This window comes from Gallinula chloropus (assembly GCF_964237585.1).
Source record: "Gallinula chloropus genome assembly, chromosome: 2".
In the NCBI taxonomy this organism is placed as follows: Eukaryota; Metazoa; Chordata; class Aves; order Gruiformes; family Rallidae; genus Gallinula; species Gallinula chloropus.
In genome coordinates this window covers 49,839,303-49,860,415 of record NC_140086.1, presented here as the reverse complement: position 1 = coordinate 49,860,415, position 21,113 = coordinate 49,839,303, and the positions used below count along the sequence as shown (strand labels likewise).

The 21,113-nt window shown below is 41.3% G+C and overlaps 1 protein-coding gene across 1 annotated transcript in view; it reads right to left on the bottom strand.

Annotated features, from left to right (window-relative positions):
- ZNF521 (zinc finger protein 521) overlaps positions 1-21,113 on the bottom strand; it is a gene marked incomplete at its 3' end in the record, with an annotated part of 208,115 nt that overhangs the window by 186,793 nt on the left and 209 nt on the right. The window contains exons 2-3 of the mRNA XM_084260613.1: positions 4,959-5,021; positions 3,845-3,904 (exon numbers count right to left, since the gene is read on the bottom strand). Coding sequence (XP_084116739.1) covers positions 3,845-3,904; positions 4,959-5,021 — 123 coding nt within the window. The remainder of the gene's footprint in view (positions 1-3,844; positions 3,905-4,958; positions 5,022-21,113) is intronic.

The following is a 21,113-nucleotide window of genomic DNA, read 5'->3' as shown; positions in this document are numbered from 1 at the left end:
AAAGGGCAGGATTTATTTTTGAGGGAATTATATTACAGAGGGTAACCAGATTAATTTTTAAAAATAAAAACCATATTCTGAAGACAAAAATACATTTGCTGTACAAAAGCCCTGCCTATACACTGGCTACAATCCTTATAAGACAAACGACTTTTGCAAGGTTCTTTCAAGAGCCGAAACTTTCACTTCAGCAGCTACTTCCAGATAGAGGAGCAGTCTGCAAATTTACACAACTATGGGGATGCTAATTATATAAGAGGTCTTTATGACATTTTAGTCATTGTTGAATGTTCCAAATCTAATAACTTTCACTGCCACCTTGTTTTGCAAGATATCTTGTGAGATTAATAAATGTAGTTAGAAGATCACCAGGTTACAAATATTTCAGAAAAAGAAATAATTGTCTTAATTGTTGCAAACTGACCCCAACATCATTAAACACTTGTTGGAAGGCAGCATGTGCACATCGCATACTATTAGTTGTTCAGCTCAAGCTCCCAGTTTCATCTCATAAAACTGACAGCACTCAGGGAAATGTGGGCACTGGGTCTGAATTTTAACATGAGTATTTAAATGCTGCACATAAAGTTTACAGACCTGTTTGTTTTAAAATAAGGGTAGTGTCTGACTCTGCTTTAAGTACAATGCTGAAGGAAAGAAAAGGGAGGGGAGGGAATTCTCAAGACTTATTATTCGGAAACACTTGCACTTTACAGGAATTCAGCAATACACACACACGTATGCACACATGCACCCCTTCGTGCACAAAAGCCTAAAGAATCACTCAATTTAAAGCTTCCTACTTAGAGACTAGTTATTAAAATTAGAATCATTTTAAGACTAATAAATGTTTTGCTTCTCCTTCTGCATTTGCAGATATAAACTCTACAGGGACAGAAGTCAGTCAAGCTTATTCCCTTCTGCTGCAACTTTAGAATACATGCTCTAGCCAACTGGCACACTTGTTTTTAGGTCAACACTTAAGTGGGACCCTCTGGGACCTAGGTTCAAGTTTAGCCTACGACAGCTTTGTGAAATGAGTTCTGGCAGTCTCAGCCCCCCTCCATGAATGCATTTCCACTGTGATCTGCTTCCATGAAGAGATGTCACCACCAAAATATAAATATATTTAAAGAGAGAAAATATCATTTGGATGCTTTGTGAATAGGTAGATATTCAGTTACAGCAAGTATCTTCCATCAAGAACTGGTCTAACCTTAAACAGTTACTTAAACTGAGGATTAAGTGCCTTATCTGAGCTGCTCTTTCCTAAGACTAGAAAAAAAGTATTACGTACATGCAATATGCATTCAACTACATTGTCTCCTTAACCTCCCATCCAAAGCTCATGCTCACATACGGACTTCAGGGCAAATGCCATTCATCTCCCACATTTCTCTTTCCCAAAAAATCTGCAACAGGCACAGCCACAATCCCCTCAACAAAAATTGTCTTCATAGTAAGATTACCTTTCCCAACATTCCCTGCCCTACTCCAGAGGCTGTCATGCACTTACTGAAAATTTTCCATACACACCAATAACAATACACACACCGGCTCCATCTACAGATATCACTGGTATGGAAAGGAGGGTTACTTTTTTGGAACAGAAGTAAAGTCAGCCTATTAAGGCACTTTAAAAAAAAAAAAAAAAGAAAAGAAAGAAAAAGAAAAAGAAACAGAAAGAACAGTTGTCTTCTGTAACTGATTATGTTAACATTATTTATAAATGGAAATTAAAAGAAGCATGATTTTCTCATTACTATGCTCTCTGGCAGGTGGTTCTCCCCTTCCCTTCTTCCTCCTCCTCATAAGGGATGTTATTGCTGTAACTTGGTCTAATAAAACTGCAACTTTGGGGAAAATGAAAAATTGCATTGGCTTAAAAGTGTTGGAGGCAATAAAGCCATGGACTTCAATTAATTTCAAGTATGGGAGCGGTTTAAGGCCAACCAGCAGAAATTCTATTCTGTCCATGTAAAAATGAGGTTTCACCACATTTACTTTTTATAACCCATATAAAAGTCAAGTAAAAGTAATGAATATCTAAAAGCCATCTCAGTGGACTGGCAAAGACTATCTGTATTCTTGAAACTCATCTTACATATTTCTGCCTATGCTACAAGGATCCATAGCTAATCACAACTAAAACATCAAACTACCAAGAAAACAGCCTCCTTTCCAATCCATTTCACTGCCTTGCAGCAGACCTCCTTCCAAGCCACTTCTGCATGGAAAAGTGCTGGCAAAAGAAAGGAAAACTTAGATCATGTGGTTATAATTATTACCAGGCAAGGAATATTTCTCCAGCTCAGTGGTAAAGTAAAACTCTGTCGCTCTCTGCTCCCAATAGTGTCCATCGCAAAACAACTGCCTCATTAAATCTCTGCAGTAAGATTAATATGCCGTAGCTGCACTACATTTATAACTTGGTACTCTATAAAAAGCACATTTAATGGTTAGAGCCAGAGCTTAGATACAAAGTATTACTATAAAAACTTCTGGCAGTGTGTACACAGTGTGGGCCTTCTGTACTGCTTGCTCTATCAGAAGGGTTTTTGTTTTTAGTATCGGCGCTGCATTCTTGCTATAGAGAAAAACAGAATGTTAAATCTTGCCTAGAAACAGGCGGAGAACAACACAGGACGTGGCGGCAGATAAATAACTAGCAAGACAACGTAACCGTTGAGAATTATTTTAAGAAGAAAATGCAGAAAAGCAACCATTCCTTGTCATATTGATCTCTGGTTTTGTAGGCCTCTATTTTTCAACTTCATGTGTCTACAGCAGTACAGGTTTGCTTCCCCCCCCTCCCCAAGTTTGCAGAAAGCTAAATAGAGACATAGGTGCATTCAGAAGAGTTGGAGAAATTTTCCATTAAAGAGGCAGAAAAGTCCCACACTTTTATTTCCTCTTTTCAACCAACACAGTTTATGTGCAGAGCCCCCAGAAGCTACAAAAGGCACCAAACGCAAACCCATACACAAGAGAAATACAAAGTCTGCCAGCTGAACAAAAAACTTCAACTGCATTCTTCACCTTTATAGGAGGAATAACTCCAACTGTTCTCAAACAAATTACCTACATGTATTCAGAGATGACTGGCCTTCTAGAAATATCCTGAAGGAGCCAACCCTTACTCCAAAAGGTGACCTCAGCTGAATCAATGAGACTACTCAAACGGGTCAATCCTGCTCTTCAGATAAAATTCTGTGGGATCAGTACCAAAGACAGAAGTGAAGTATTTCTTGCATTCTCAGAACCGTATGTATTAGAGAATACGAGAACCCTTGTTGTTACTGGGAATTAACAATGATTTCTTCATGATTATTAACAATATATATCCCTGTGATCCGGCAACAGCTTTATCCACTCAATCTCACTGACTTAAAATTAAAGAGTTCCCTAATTAATCCCTGACCAGTAAGAAATTAGACAAATAATCCTAAAATAAATTACCCTTATCCACACATTTTACAAACAAGAAAATAGTTTAAGTGGAATGAATATTCAAGTTCATCTGAAATGGAATAGGGTGGGGTTTTATGTGGGGAGACGTAGAGAAGGACTGTTTTTTGAAAAAAAAAAAAAGGAAAGGAATTCTGCACTTTAGAAGCATCTCACTTTCAGCAGGTTGACCTACAAAAGGCAGTATCTCTAATTTTCAGGAATTGAAAGGTGAGGAGAGAGGAACATTACTTTCCATTGCGAGCCCCAAGAATGCATTCTAAGCTGAAACAGAGAAGGAAGAATGCAGGCTTTGCAAAAACACCCCAATACAAAAATCCCTCACACTGTTGTTGTCAAACAGTAAGCAAGCACTAATGAAGGAATTCGGCATTACCAGTCTGTGCGGCTGTGTGTCCCACACCTGCCTGCTGGTCCTCTGTTTCATTTTCTTCTACTGTCAGAAAAAGGTAAACAAAACAAAACAAAACAACAACAAAAAAAAGATGTTAGGTAGGTAGCTGAAGGGTTTCAAGCACCTTTATACCAGCTTCAGTTCTGAAAGCCAGCAATGCTTGTACAACACGGGCAAGAAAAGCTGCACTGCAAAGTGCGAAAGCGTAGACCAGACCAAAACAGACTATGTTGCTGTATGGAAGCGACAGATCTGAGAACAGAGTGACCAAATTGGTTTCATGCCTTAAAAACCAAATCGAATTTCCTCTGGGATATTTGTCTTCAATGCATTCTACTGTATTTGATTATGGAACTAAATGAGAGAATAATTCTGGGCTTTAAAATTCTACTCGCTCCACACGGATAAAAGCAAGCCTTCTCCTGGCAGACGGGAGAGGTGTGTGTGCTAATTCATACATAAGCTTTAAAAAAAATAATAATAATCCTATATTCAGTAGCAAACATCTCAGCAGTGCAGACAGCCTTGCAAAGGAGAACTAACCCCATGCTGTTTTACTGTATACACCATGCCAGCATCTTTCCCTTGGCTCACAGCTTTCCAGAGCAGTAGAACTAAAAACAATACAATTCTTGTCAGATTCACTATTCAAAATTTGTTGGGCGAGAGTGAACCTAACAAGAGCCATTCTGCTGCTACTTTGAAAAATTAGAGAGCGCTGTTCTCATGTGTTCTGATATGATGCCTAAGTAAGATTGACTCTCCCAAAGTAAAAGTAAGGGAAGAGCTAAAAGGCAGAACCATTTCCTTTTTATTCTCCCAAAGACCGAGTTCTTTGAGTTTGAGAACAGCAGAGAGAAAAGAATTCATTCTCCCTCCACGGGGGAAAAAGCTGAAAGGGGAAAGACTGCACTTTTACAGCATTTCCACTCCCGAGAATTCAGACCTCAAAAATAATCATGCAACTGAGTTAAAATCCAAAGATCTTGGGGGGTTTTTTCTGATTCTCGGGACAAGTGAGTGCAACACTTAGGGTCACATATAAATCTAGACATATATTGAAAAGAAGAGATACATATACACACTCCACAGGTACCTCTTTTCCTCTTCCGCCAACCCCATGGCTTCATGCAACTGGTTGTTTCTAGAATCTGAGTTTCTAGAAAAAAAACACCAGTTTTCATAAGGACACTCTTAGGACACCAGAAACTTGAAACACAGTGCATATATTAGAAAGAGTCAAGTACAATTTCTGGAGGTCTCTAAACAATCTCTACCTCTGTCCCAGAGCTGTGGCTAGTAAGCACACCCTTTTCATCAACAGAGATCTGATAAAGTTTCCCCAACCCTGGAGTAAATCAAGTATTTCACAAAATATGTTTTTATGAGCTGACTGTTTCAGTTTAGTTTGTATTTTGCAGCCATGAAGTTACCAGTACTTCAGCTGTGATAACACTGTATGATTTCCTTTGTTATGCCGAAGCAGTCATCCCAGCAGTCCTCACAGCTAAAGGAAACTGGACAGACAAAGAAAGCAATGGAAAATGCTCATCAAAAGCTGAGCTTCGGGGAACACGTGGTCAAACACAAACTAAGCTAAACAGAAAGATTTTTCACTGGGGCAGCACACATCAGTAAGGCTTGTTAATACAGCAGGAAAAATAATGAATGCGACTAGAATACAGTAAAAAAAAATCAAAACAAACAAAAAAACCCAAACCCACCCCCCTCAGAGCCTCCCAGTGAAACATCTTCAGCAGCCCAACCTGACCTTGTTTATGCCCACCATCAGTTGTTGGTCTATTCCCAAAAAAATCTTCTGGAGAACAAGCTCTAAAACTGAAAAATTTGTCTCCTCTTCCATCCCTTGAGGATCAGTGCCTACTCATCAACCTTACTAAAGGCCGAAGATGTATCTATTACCTACAAACAAGGTCCTCAAACACAATAGATGTTAGAAGTTTAACCTTGGTCTAGAAATGCAACTTGAAAATTTTATCAGTTTTTACATCTCAGGATGGAATTGAGGTACCCAAACATGAACATTTCAAGAGCTGATGCCCAAGTGAGAAACATCAAAATAAAGCAGCTACCTGCTAAGTAAACAAGATCTGCTTGTTTGAAGCAGATCTCCAGTTATAAGTATATTCAAACCAAAATGCAAGGGTTGATCTTTTCAGCTGTTCTGTGCTGAATATCTACTGCCACCAGCTGCAGTACCAGCAGCTCTCATTGCTAGTGGAATGTGGCTGCACATCAAAATGTGCTCAGCTTTGCACTGCTGGCTGACAGGTACACCGAACATTTCTGAGTCTTAAAAAGGAAAAAAAAACACCAAACATGGATACTGCCTAACAAATTTTTTTGGGGGTATGCGATTTTGTACTGTGAAAGGATGACAGTGCGTGCCTTGTGAAACCTAATGTTTAAAACTTCCCTGCTATTTAGGGATCTGAAAATTCTGTGAGAGCTGAGGTTTGCTTTCAACAAAGCCTGAACGCTATGTCTTCATTTCACTAAGAAAAGGAAGCGAGTTTCAGAGCAGGTAACTTTGTGGTTAGCATCTTTCTAAACCATTGTTCAAGCCCTTTAAGGACTCTCGCCCGTAACAGAATCAAGTAGATCACAACAGGCCCCGGCACAAAGACTTGCTAAAAATACTCTACTAGACTGACATATTTGTCAGGAAAATTAAAACCACATTTAAGGGGAAATATGTTAAAAGGAGTAAGGAAACTACCCCACAAAACCCACAGAATTAGGGTAATATTTGCTCTAGCACAAATCATCTACAAAATAGCATCTCGTTTTCCTTTGCATTAAGTTAGATCATTCCTCCACACAGCCTAAGTATCTGTTAAGTAAACTACAGCTGGTGGCATCTGATAAGCTCCCTAGTAGCGATTTGTGCCTTACCACAACCAGACGTGAAAACTTCAGTGCTATTTCAGCTCTCAGACCACTGTTAAATTCACCTCACTGGGAAAAGGAGTGTGACATGCAGCCAACATTAAAACTCCCTAAAACATTAACAATACAATTTTCTTTCGGGAGAGGAAGGCAACTTCAAACAGAACCCACGTAATGATGTGCTTTATATTTTGCTAACCAAAACCGTTTCTTTAGCACTAGCATGAAATGTAACTAAAAAAAAGCCACGAGGATGATATGCAGATAAAACAGTAGCATGTACGCACTATTATTAATTCAAACATTGAAAGTACTGATATTCTAGGACTGTAAATGTGCACAGAGGTGTCACCTTTGTTACAGCAAACACCACATCCTAGCATAAGGTAAGATAAATTCTAGATAGTAGATAGTAACTGACTTATCTGTCCCATAAAGCAGTAAACCACTGAGTCCCCACTAAGTATTTTCTCAATGCAACTTACGATAAACAAAACAAACTGGAAAGCCAAATAATAAAATTTCAAAAATAGAGTGGATCACCACAACAACTGTGGCACCACACTAGCTGAGAGCAATTAAAAAAAAATAATCTCAGTAAGAGAAAACGGAATTCCAGCATCTCAGTTCTATCTCCCATTAGAAAAGCTTGTGGTTTGGACAGATACTAGATTTTGAAATTTTACGGCAAAAATGTGTCTCTAAACTGAAGCTGTATCTGTGCAAAAGGTTAGAACACACAGCTAGAGTCCAAGGCAAACCCTGGTTTCAGTTCAGAGGACTCCTCGTACTCAGGTTGCTGAATGCCAACATAAAGACCAACTATTCCTTTTTAAAGGAAAAAAAACCCAAACAATGCACAACAGCAAAACAAGCGGTCCCATTAAGGACAGCCAATGAAGAAAACCCGTGGGAATTTTGATAGAGAGGTCCTAAAAATAGAATTAATCTCCTGACTGCTCTAGAGCAACACCTGCTGATCAATGAGGATTTCACCCCTTTTGCTTCGTTTCTCTTCCTGGGACACATGATTAACCTATAAGGGAGGGAGATCGTTTAATAAAGTTAGAAATTATACAGAGATTTTCTAACTTGAAGAATCACATGCATATTCTATTGGCTAACTAGGATTCCCCTGGTTAGCCCTGAAGGGTTAATCTGTAGATTTAGCACCCTAAGGAAGAGCAACAAGTCATTCCTTGTTGATGCCTGGGAAAAGCCTTGAATGGAGAAGAAATGGATAAAATTAGAAATGTGTGGAAAAGGGCATTTTCACTGAAAGGGAAGCCTTTTGGAGGACTCTGGCTAAGATTTGTGGTTTCTGAGCTATTACAAACCATAATAAAATAAAAGCAAAGATAATTGAAAAAGGTCTATTTTCTTCTAGTCTAGGTGGGTTAATAAATTTTTAAAAATAAAGGAAAAAATAAAAACTTTCCCAAATGCCTGATCCTCTTTTCAGCTTCTTAAACAAAGCAGGAGAAGCCACATATCCCAAAATAAACTATAAAAATAGATTGCTATTGATTTATCCCTTCTTAAAACATATTCTTTGACAGATGTGAAAATAAACCTAATATAGCAACCAAGACTGTCAGGATAGGAAGTTTAGAATACATATTTTTAACTTGCAGTTTTCATTCCCTATAATTCAATACTTAATCTATACATTTCCATTAGCATATGATTAGTAATTCAATTTAAGGCTATCTTTGCACAAAAGCCTTTTTCTCAGGATGGCAACTTTGCCAAGTGCATCTTCAATCTACATGTTTGAATAATTTCTGCAGACAAGTAATAGAGACACTAGCTGTATTAGCATAATCAATACACAATTTACTGAGTTAGCCAGACAGAACAGAAATAAAACGTGTGTGCCATTATTTCAGTACCTACAAATGACTGTAATTTCTTGGAAGTACCGCTCTACTATTCTTTTCCCTCCTCCTCATGGCCACATGAAAACCAAGAGGACATTCATACTGCCACCATCTACAGGTAGATATTAAGTATGATTAGATAGATTAATCACATAGCAGAAGGCAAATTTAAGAGCCAGTTACAGGAGGTGCTGAGTAGCCTCTAACTCTATTAAAGTCAATGGATTTTGAAGATGTTTCACACTTTGCAATAATGTGCTGAGGAAATACATCTCCATAAGGGTTCAGTCAGGATAGAAAACTGAAATTAAAGAAGTTATGGAGCAGTATAAAATGCAGGATTGCATGTCAATGCATCACCTCCTAGGGCTATACCTTCCTCCACTTTCTTCTTTCCCTGGGTACCACTGGTGATCTAAGACCTTTTAAAGTACTCTGGCCCACACATGTGAGCACAGGATTTCACACCAGGCTACACCACACATAAGCAGAAATTCAGTGGGTGACTCCTGGAAGTCTACAACCATTTCAGGATGCTTCATAATGTCGTTTAAGATAAGTGGCATTCCTAAAAGTCCAGAACTTCAAAGAAAGTACTGTTTTATGAACAGCATCACCTAGCATCCATGCACATCTGTCAGCTACAAGCCAGAAACCAGATTACCATTTTGACTCTCAAATGTGTATACACCAAATGACTTTAGCGTGAGAAGAGTCAGGAAAAGAAATACATTTGCATCTTAACATTTCAAATATCTACGTTCCAGAACTCTGCTGAAAATTAGATCCGTGCGAAGCCACATCTGTACAAAAAATCCAATACATCATATACATGAATATTTGTATTTACAATCTGTTTTCCTTTGTGCTGTGGCATATCCCTTTTCCTATTTCTCACCCCCAACATTGTACCAGTTTTCTCTTGATATTGGAAATTATTTTCCTTAAAAGATTCATGTTACATAAAGCATTTTTCTTCTTGCATTTGCTTTTTCCATAAGACAAAGTCCCTCATAGCACTCAGATATTTACTCCTCTCTTTAGTCTATCCCAACACTGAGCTTGGGGTTTTTTCCCCCCTAATCTAAGACTGAATTCGGAGTTCCCAATTAGACTGTGGTATAGTATTCAAATACTATTCTTATGCTAAAATAAAGTATTTTCCTAGGCAGAACATAAACATGAAAGTAATAAATATACTTAAGTGGAAAGAAATTATGCTTAAGAAATCTTTCAAATCTTCTTCCGACCCTTGATCTCAAGGATGATGGTATTCAAATGTGACTAAAGCGCCTAAAGACATCCAGTTTTACATAACACTGTGTGCAGAAAAGGACAAAGATGGTCTTTCCTGCAGCAGAGGGAGAATTCTACAGAAACCCCAAAGCTAGGGGTGGGAGGAAAATCGTTTTCTGGGTAGCTGAGCTACTACATTAATTAATCCTGCCAGGAATGCTAACTTTGCCTCCCTAATTGTACATCTTTTAAGGACATCAAGCCACATCTACCTAGACTCATATTTTTTTTTGTTTAAAGTAATCTAATAATGGTATGATATGTTTTTAAAACTATTTTTCTCCAAAGAACCATGAAGCCTTTTATAAACCTCAAGTAAATTCCAGACATCCCTAAGATGCTCTATCATGCAATGTCACAGATTATAATGCATCTCCAAGTCAAACTGAGGACCATGGTGAGAATTAGCAAAGCAAGAGGGAAGCTCTCTAGGAGTCAATTCTTAGTACCAAGGTCAAGACTTTCAGCTGTCCTGCCAGTCTCAAACTGAGTATTCTGCCTCCATTCCCGACAAGGTGACTGTGGGCAACCAGTCCATTTTGAGGAAAGACACAAATTAGAGGCTAAGATCAATTTTAAACCCAATAACCAAACCCAAATTTTTTCAGAGTGACACCTCTCAGTACACTGACGCTACGGATCACCTGAGTTTTTCTCACAGGGACATAACCACGTATTTCTGGTACTCCTACAGACCGGTATTTTCAACTGTGCTTAGAAAACAGGAAATTCATTAAACATTGTCCACAAAAGCCTAAACTCAGCAAGAGAGAGCAATTTGAATCAAACTGACGCACAGATCACAGAACCTCAAAGAAACCAACGTTACACAAGTCTGAAGACAGCTGATGTAAGGAAGGGCTGTGAGGACCTACAGTAAAGGTTACTGTAGATGTTCATTGCCTTTGAAAATTAAGTCATTTATTTATGTGTCTAAAATGAGGTACTTAAATAGGGGAGTTTAGGTTGTCTGACACCATTCCAACACCAAACCAAAATACAGCTGCATGCTTTGGCTCTATTACCTAGAGAAATACATTTAACCTGAGTGAAAAACCCCACCTCCTTTCAATTGAGATTATCCCCGATTTACCAGAGATCTCCATCTACTGTGAAGAGGGTTTTTTAGGTTTCCTTTTGATCCCTTAAACTCTGCTGTGTTCTAGATTACTTTCTATCACATAGAAGAGCAGTCCAATCTATATCCACAAAGGAGCTTAGAACCCCCAAAACTAGTGAGGGGACACTGCATCTAAGTTCCTAGAAGTTTGCTCAGATGCCACTCAGGTTGGGCAATACCTATGATTTTATCATCCAGGCTTTCTCAGCACTGTGCAGCTCAACACTGGAATCCAACCAAAGCCCCACTGCCTCTAGCTAGTGGAAGATGACATATTTTCCTGCCTGCCCTTGCTTTGAACACAGCCTTATGAGCTGGTTCTTCAGGGTTTACATACCCCGCTACAAGATACTGGAAGTGAATGTGCAGGTTGAAATACCTCTTCCTTTCCACCCTCTACTGGTTAGATCGCTCACCCAGGATGTGGGTGGCATCAGCTCCGCTTTCTTCTTATTAGAAGGATTTGTACTCACGTCATGAGCTTCCTAACAAAAAGCACTTACCCTCAGACTTGAGGTGCACTCGTTCATTGCTGTTGAAGCTGCCACACCTCATCTACAATATTCACTGAACTAGAAAGAAGGAGAATTCGCATGATACCTTAAACTTGTGGTTAGGGCACCCACATGAGAAGTGGGGCAGATGGACTCCAGTTTCACTGAAATAATTCATCCAAAGTAATATTGCAGTAAGTACTTGTCAGGCCAAGACCTAGGTTGCCTCTTTCTCCAGCAGTTCTCAAGCTATTAGAGCCATGAGTCTTGTGTGGAAGTGCTCTTTCTCATCCTCTTGTCCAACACATACTTAGTTGCACTTTTGAAAAGGGAAATGTCATTGACAAAAATTAACGGGCAACTCACACTCATAGCACTATATGCTGCTGTGTAATGACTGATGCACTTATGCCCTGTGACATACAACCACCCTCAGACAAAGTACAGAACAGAACCCCCTAGCAGAGCAAATAACTTTCCCTGTTTGGTGAAGGGGAGAGGAAAAGCAGCAGCACAACTGTTTGTTTTTAACTTGGGGAGAAAGGAACAACCTGTCCCCTATGTCCAAAAAGCAGGATCAGGTAAGTGACTGCTTTGAGATACACTACTGTACTAAGACTCCCATATCTAGGAGGAGTCGAGACGCACAAGTTTTTCCTACTCTCTCCTTCAGGTAGTTTCTACTCAACACTGTTCCGCTATGCAACCAGATACCTGTAAAATAAGCACTGTAGTACTAGTGTCGTGAAGCATGCAAGCCTCTCCCCCCCCCCCCTTTTTTTTTTTAACCTAGTGTTACAGCTTTCTAACCTATCTCCATTGATGTACATTTTTATCTGGCAAGCAAGTCTTCTGCCAACAGATTCACCAATTTTTTTCCTATGATCTAGGTCTTTGTAAATCACATAACACAATCCCTTCCCCACGATTGCACACACAGACCAACAGCACCCCATTTCCTCCTCCCATCTTCAGAGTGAAAACGTTACATCAGGCATGGATCCTGACATCCTGTTGTCCTGGAACCAGTGAATCAGAAAGTTCCTTCCTCACAATTGTATTCTTTGGAGGTGGAAAATAATTAACTTCCCCACCCCCTCCTCCTTCCTACTGCCACTGTCAAAGTTAGAAATTCATTTTGACGCTTGTCAGAAAAAAAAAAAAAACAACCAAAAACAAACCCAGCCATCATAATTCAGTGCCAGAGAAAGTTTTGTTGATCAAAGCATAGCCTAGTCTTCCCAAGGACACGGCCTCACTACATCAGATCATCCCATCCAGCAACACAGCAGGTGTTTTATTTTTGTTTGCGAAGTTCCTTTCAAGATGTTAATGAGTCAATAATGGAAGTTGAACTTGATAGGTTACCAAAAGAAGTGAACAACAACAGCAAAAAAAAAAACACCTAAAAAATCAATTATAACAGAATTCGTTGTTTGATACCTATTTCCCCAGCAAAACCAAACCTAGTAATGGTAAGGGCACAACAAGTTTCAGGGACTGTATACAAAAGCCATCTATTGTGCAGCGAACCAGGACACTTAGACTTAAAAGTGCTGTAGCTTTTCAACTCTCCAAGCATCCGTATGCGAAAGTAGGAGAGAGATTTTGCACTTCCTGTTAAATAAGGACAAAATTCCTGTTCCATGTTATTGCCTTGCATGAAAATAAGCTCTCCAAAAATGGGGGGAAGGAGGGAAGCACAGACACTCTCACTGTTAACATCCTGTCCATTTGCCCTCGGGGCAAAAAGGTGTTCTGCTGCAGCCAAGAAGCTGTTTAACTAATGACTAGTACTCCCAAATTCATAGGAAGGCTAACTAATTGCTGATACTATCATTTTAAAGAACCATAGTAAGCCCCTATCATATCAAAAAAAGAAGGGGGGGGGGGGGGGGGCGGAAATCAGTACACTAATAGATATGTAAATGACTTCAAGAAATCCTAACAAAAAACTTAACCTTAGAAAAATTTCATGTAATTGCACCTATATTTAAAAATGAAAGTATCAGATGAATCACACACACAAAAAAACCCAAAACCAACCACCCCTCTGTCTTGCTCCCACGATAAAATGAGTGGGGAAAAAAACCCACAATGAAAACACATCCCCTCAAAATGTAAAATGTCCTCGGGCACTAATTGTGCAGAACAGGTAAGGAACAACCCTACAACCCTTCTGACAACACATTGTCAGGGTTCAGCGGTACGCAGAAAAGTTGCAGCATGGCATGCACAGCATCACTCTAGCTAAAGGACATTCTAAAAGGCTCAAAGGTGCATACACCACAAGAACAGGGATAACCTCGATCCTGAAAAAGCAAGAAAAAAATAATCCTCTACATCTTTTTCTCAATAATTATGCAGTAGTATAGAGGGGAAAAAAGTGTTTGAAACTAAAGGATCATGAAGTAGGGGGGACAAAAAAACTGTGACCAGTGCTAACTACTACTGTAAATATGGAGGACAACAGTCCTGGTTCAAAATTCCATTGGAAGAGGGAAATTCTGTGCAGTCTTACTAGCAGTGTGCACAGAAGAACATCAAGCTGATTTTTTTTTTTAAAGTAGGAGGGCTGAATGAAAATGTTAATTATAGCGTGTTGTAATAAGGATACCCCCAAGATCAGCCCTATCTTTTTTGCTACAGTGTAGTCCCTAGGCATATGGCTAACTACTCCTTGATCATTATCCTGGCTAAAACTAAAGCTACTGAAGTTTAGGAGACTCATATCTAACGGAATTTCTTTCATCTCTAATAATTGCTAAACTAGCATAATTACTCATACTTGAGGTGAAATAGAACCCAAGTTGTCTAAAATTAAAGTTAAAGCAAAAACAAACCTCGCTACCTTTCCTGGTTTTCTGCACGTTCATCTGTTGCCACAGCCCCGTGCCAAGCGTTGCATTACCATTTATAAGTGTTTAAAAGCTTCTCTTGTGCGACGTGTGACTTTTGTAAGGAGAGCGACTGAAAAACTTGGATGCTTTGTAGTAACACGCCGCACAGCGCGTTTGAAAACAGACGTGTACATTTTCACAGCGCCAAATACAACAGGCGGGATTCTTTGGAGATCTGAATGTTGTCCCTTCAGGGAAAAATGTATATGTACATACATACATGTGTCACAGTTCTGATTTAAGTGAAATAGTGCATTTTCTCCACCCCTAGCTGGGACTGATTTTCAGTTCAGGTAGCCCTACAGAAACCAATGGATACCGTAAAATACAGCTGGGAAAAGATGCTAAGAGGTCTGTCTTAAGGTATCAGCTTCTATACTATATTTTAATCAATCTCTAAAAAACCCAAACAACTCCAAGTATCTTATTTTCAGTGTTTTACACAAAAAAAACCAACCCCAAACAACTGAATCCTTATGTCTACATAAAATACTAACAGTTCTTCTAGACCCTTTCCTCATGGACAATTATTCAAAAGGAATGCTTTTTCTTTCCCCCCCTACCAAAATTTGCGAGTTTCAAAATACTGAATCATGTTTCAGAACAAAGAAGGGAGATCTATTAAACCAGCTGTAAATTAGACTGAATGAATTACAGAGCAACATAAAGCCTTTCAAGACATCTTAGATCATGGAGGATAACGTTATCCCTACATGTTAGATAAGTGCCTCCATACAGACAGCTTCCCCCCTTGTTACTCAAGTTAACAGCAACTTGGGAAAACAAAATCAAACCAAACCCACAGCATTTCTAAGCCTCTTAGTATTATCTTTGTCACAAGATTTCACCTTTATGGACACTAGTAGTGTGAGCGGTACCTGTTTAGAAGCAGCTGTTTGGATGCTCACCCCTAACAGCACCTGGTCCTAAGAAGTAAATGGCAATGGTCAACATAACTCACACTAGCCCCCAAAAATGGCTGGGTAGCATTACAGAAATCTTCCAGCTAATCAAGACCATCGATACCACCACGCACTGCCAAAGTCAGTGAATTACTAAAGGTTAGGGATGTTTTTGCCATTACGGATATTTTTGGTATAAGCTAGGGCATGCTTTGGCAAGTCAAAAAAAGAACGCTATAAATAACCTGCATTATAAAAAGATGCTAATCTTAAATCCTCTTTGTAATTTGTTTTCTTTTTTCATGTACTCTTTTATGTTCGATATCTTAATTTTTGCCCTTTTTTGGATGGCCAAATAGAAGCCAGCAATCTACTCATGCATCAAACAGATGTTTTTGCTTTTCAGGCCAAATGGAATCTTATGAATTTTTTGTTCCCTCCCTATAAAATGATGATGCCAAAATAACAGAGTTCCTGAAAACAGCCCGTTCAGAGAAAATTCTTTGGACCAGTACTAGTGAAACTTTAAGTCAAGTTCACAGAAATCATGCCAATACTAATTGCTGGTTTTGTTTATGCTGGATTGATTATAGTCTAATCAGCAGACATACTAATGACTTTCGAGTCTAGTCCACGCAGTTTAGAAGCTGGGGAGGGTTGGGGCTGAGAATAAACATTCAAATAGTTGACAGATACACAGAAAAGTAAAAGCTACTGTTTGAAGGGAATGCAAATGTCAAATTGTCTCTGAACCACTGCTGCTATTAGGTAGGGGTTTTGTTTTAATCCACTACTGTTCTACCTTCCTTGGTACTACACCACACCACCTGCACCTCTGAGCAAGAAACATCCTTTTGCTCTGAATTTATAGTGAGGAAACAAGTCACATTAAAACACAGGCACATCTCCTCAGTCCACCAACACTCTCCTTGAATTGAGTTGCAGCTGTAAATTCAGTCAGGGTGGAAAGAGTACCGAGGTCTTTTCAAAGAGTACCTAGGTTTCCTCAAAAAGAGAGGACAACTTTAAGAGGCACTCTGGGCTTGCCAAAATATTTCAGGACACAAGCCTTTTCTAGGCAGAACATAGATATGTGAAATAGAGCCGATACATTTTTCCTTCTCATCTTTCTAGGAAGGCACATGCTGTAATTTTGTTTCTGCAGTCAAATGCGGGATACAAGATTACCACAAGTAAAAAATTTACTTTGAAGTAATAACAAAATGCCCTTGTATTGCTTTCAAAAGGAAATCACTTTCAAAGATCAGCACTTCTATTACACGTGTGGGGTTGTTCGAGCTTCCTTGTGATGGCTTATCTAACACCTACAATTTCAGTGATTTTTCGTGGGTGGCTTTAGCATAACGAATATTACCTGGCTTTAGCTCAGAGAAACCCAGGTTAAGGGGTTAGTAGGACCACATTCTCATTCGAGTTTGCATCAATAATACCCAGTTTTCTTTGCAAGTGGCTATATTTTTGTAACTTTGTTTCCAAAGTTACTCAAAAAAAGCAGGTAGTGAGGGCAAAAGAAAAACCTCAAGCCCTCCCAAAACTAAAACCCCATAAACCAGAAGGGGAGGGGGGGGGGGGAGGAAGCAGTCAGTAACCTAAGTGTGATACCTACAAAGCATGCCAAGTCACCAACAAAAAAAAAAAAAAAAAGGTTTACCATTCAAAAGGCCAAGTTAAACAAGATACAAGCGAGCCCCTCTCTCTTGCTCTCTCATCTCAGAGGGTCTCTAGCATGGTTTTCCTTAGGGAATGGCATTGTGTCAAGAGTTTAAGGAGCCAGAACAATTGCCCTTCTTCAATACCCTTCATTTGCACAGCAGCTCTTTTGAGGCTTCTACCCCCGTACCATATCTCTGACTTACCTTTCCCCACCTGCTTTTGCTCCCACTACCCTCCCTGACCAAGCACATTAGGTGACTTTGTTCAGGTCCATGATACCTCATGGATTTTCTAATTTTTTAATTATTATTATTTTTTCCCAGACACTAGCCAAGGAAATGGGATAAATTAATCAGTAGAATGAAATATAGGTCAGGACTGATGAGTTTGATGCAACTGATCCTTCCTCCGCCTAACAGAACCAGGCAGATGAACTTCAATTCCTCCTTCCTAAAGTAAAATAAGATGTTCAAATTACAGTTTTTCAGAAACTTAAATCATTTACTCTCCTTTTGAGATTCTTTTTTTTTTTTTTTTGCCACAACCCTGTAGTAGATGGTAAGAGACAGTGCTTTGCACAGAAAATAATTACAATCTTATTTTTCCTTGGAAAGATGTTTCTATTACTCTTAAATTGTAAGGGGCTTACAGCCATGCCTTTTTTCTCTCCTAGGTCCAGACCTGAGATGCAATCCTCACTAAGAGCTGGGGTGACAGTCAGACCAAAACTGGCAAGACACCAAAGCAGGGGGGGGAGAAAAAAAAAAAAGAAAAAAGAGAGAAAAAGAAATAGAAAAGGAATGTGAATAGAAACCAGGGAAATAAAAAAATGTATTTTCAAGAAATAGAAGAAATTTAGTCATTAGCAAGTTCTTAACACCCACCATTTCAGATGAACCTTAGTTTCAAGCATTCGATATAAAAAACCTCAATTGTCATTTTGTTTTAATGTATTTACCTGCCTTGTATCAGTATTCCCCTAAGATATAAGTTTCAAATTAAGTTATCAAAAGTGACAGACATATCAAAAATATCTCTTATATCTTCCCCCCAGAAAGGGTTGCTAAGTACATGACAAATTGGGAACGTAATGTGTAACTCCATATTTTATTTAGATGTAAAACAGCACTCATGAGTTTAAATAACTCATTTACATACATTCAAAGAACAGTTTTTCAGACAAGCTATTTCAAATACTGTTTATTTTTGAACTGCAGAACTATATTTTGTACTGACTAAACCACTAATACTTAAAGAATAAGGAATTTAAATAAACACTGCATTCGAGGTGCAGCGGAAATTCTCCTCTCAACATTACTTGGAGCTTTTGTTTGTGCACTAAAAATGAAGATGTAATAATTGATGGGCAGACTCTTTATCAATGAATTTAAATGCTACGTCTATGCAAGCATCTCGCAACTTCTCGGAGGAATCGCATTATTAGCCCTTTCAGAAATCTCACCATCAGACTGCTTTCAGAATACTATTAATCCGCTCAAAACCTGACATGATTCAAGAAAAATAAAACAGGGAAAATGAAAAAGGTATTTGAACAAAGGCCACCAAGAATGATAACCTACTCCCCAAAGGTAATTACCGCAGCAATAATTACAGATGATGATTGATTTACTGCCCGGTTTTAGTTGAAAAATAGCAAATAAGACACTGTAAAGAAATATCTGTCATCTCTATCCTGAACATCAAGCGTTTTTTCTAAGTCAGTAGTTTATTGTCAGCAAACCCAAGCTACTCCTCTGAATCGTACAATGTTGCTGTTTTCTCATTTTAGGGACTCCCAGGCTACTGGTACGTAAGGAAGGCAAAGCCCATACCTCCACATAAAATGGAAGCTGTATCTTTTGTTTTAAATTAAGCGTGATGTTTACAGGAAGGTATTTGAAACAATCCTCCGCTCTGCAACACACCTAACAGACACCTAACAGATACCCACGCGTAAAACACGTCCAGTGCCTAACAGGAGAACAATTTCCTCTATTTGGCAATTAATTCTGAACACTTATTCCTTTGCACTTAGATACTTGGAGGTCTAGGACTACCCTTCAGTTAAAGTTTCCCCAGCATCTTTTTGCAAATATGGCTAATTGGTCGCTCTCCTACTGGCTCTAAAACTCTTATGCGCACGTAAATAAATCCTCCCTGGGAAGGTCGGGATATAAGTGCGCGCCCAAGCAACAGAACTTTCATTGTGGTATCATTTCAGAAAGGTAAGGGAAGAGCGGCTCGTTTGTTCTTCTCCAGATGCCAAACAAAAGCACTACTGAACCACACAAACTTGGGTAAACTAGATACAGACGGCAGCAGCAGGTAAAGCAGTAAATTCAAGGCGCCCTTTATTCCCTTTTAAAATATCTGGAGAGTTTAAAAAACAAAAGAAAAGAGAAAAGAATTAAAGCCTGCTCTAAAGCTCACTGAAGTCAACAGGAAGACTTTGAAAAGGGAACTTTCTGGGAAGAGTTGTTTCAAGCGAAGGGAGCGCAGGGTGGTTTTCTGCCAGGTCCTCCCGTACGAGCCCATAAAAGCAGACCCCGCTCTCTCTTTCTGACTATGAAATTGCGCTGGTTTCTAGGCACTTGACTCCTGGTGCACGCCAGCCCAGCCGGGAAGCAAACAAGGCCTGCCGGCAGCCGCGAAGCGGCTCAGGATCACATCCCCGGCCGGGGTTCGCCGGGCTCCGCGCTCCCGGCACAGCCGGCCCCCAACCACCACCCCCCACCCCCCCTTCCACCCCGGGCCGCACAAGTTGCCCTCAGTTCCCCAGGCCTTTCTCCTTCGCGCCCCTTCCCGCCCCCCCCCCACCCTCCCAAAAAGTAGATAACTTATAGACGTTCTGACCTGACGCAACCCAGGCTTTATTCAACTTCACTGCAATGTACAGACCGACCCGGGAGGAACGCGCCCATCCGGAGAGAGATGTTTATTTGAGGTGACAGCCACCCTCAGCCTCCTTCCCCGCTCGCAGGCGGGGAGAAGCCCCTGCCCGCCCGGCCGCCGAGGCCAACGGCTCCCGGCTCCTCGGGGGGCGGCCAGCGGCTCCCGGCTCCTCTGGGGGAAGGAGGAGATTGGGGAGGTGTGGGGGGGGGGGGCGGCCAACGGCTGCCCGCTCCTCGGGGGCGCGGGCGGGCGACACCCCGCGCCGCGGCGGGCTGAGGGGCGGCGGCGAGGGGCCCGCCGGGCCGGCGGGGGGCGGCCGCGCCAGGCCGCACAGGGCGGGGGAGGAGGGGGCGCCCGGGCCGGGACGCTGCCGGCCCCCCGTCGCAGCCTCACAAGCCGCCCTTTGTCCTCCTCCGGGTCCCGGGCTTCCCCCCCTCCTCCGCCGGGGGTCCGAGCCGCATCCCCGCGACTCTGGGGCTGCGGGACGCGCTTCCTCCTCGCTCCCCTCGGTGCTACCACCCACCCCCTCACACCAACGCGCTCCCCCTTTCCCCCCCCCCCCCTTATTTATGTGTTTACGCGCGCGTTTATTTATTTAACCCCCCCGCCGCCGCCCCTCACACATGCCCCCTCGGCGGCGAGGGGCCGCTTCACGTGACAGCCGGCGCCACATTCCTCCACAGCCCCAACTCCGGCCCCGCGCGGGGAACTTCGGCCCGCCCCACCCCCACCCCGCCGCCCCGAAACTTCCCTCACCCGCCGGCACCGCAGGCACGGGACCGCGCCGGGAACGGGGCGGTGATTGGGGGGGGGGAAGGTGAAGAGGGGGGGGGGGGGAGGGCGGAGGAGAGAGCCCGCAACTTTTGTCTTTTCTCTCTTTTTTTTTTCTCCTCTTTATTTTTTTTTTTTTGCCATTTATTTGGAAAAGCGGAGTTGCTGGCGGGCGGCCGCGGTGCCGCGCTGCTGTCCGCGCCCGCGGAGGGAGGCGGGCCGGGCCCCGGCGGTGCGGGGATGCCGCAGCGGGCTGTCACCGCGTCTCCCGGCGGCAACTTTTGCAGCGCGGCGAGTTTGGGGTCGCACCGTCCCTTTCGGATCGGGGGGGTCTCTCCCGCCCTCCCCCCCCCCCACCCCCCATCCCATCCTTCCCCACCACCACCCCATCTTTATTTTGGGGGTGTTAGCG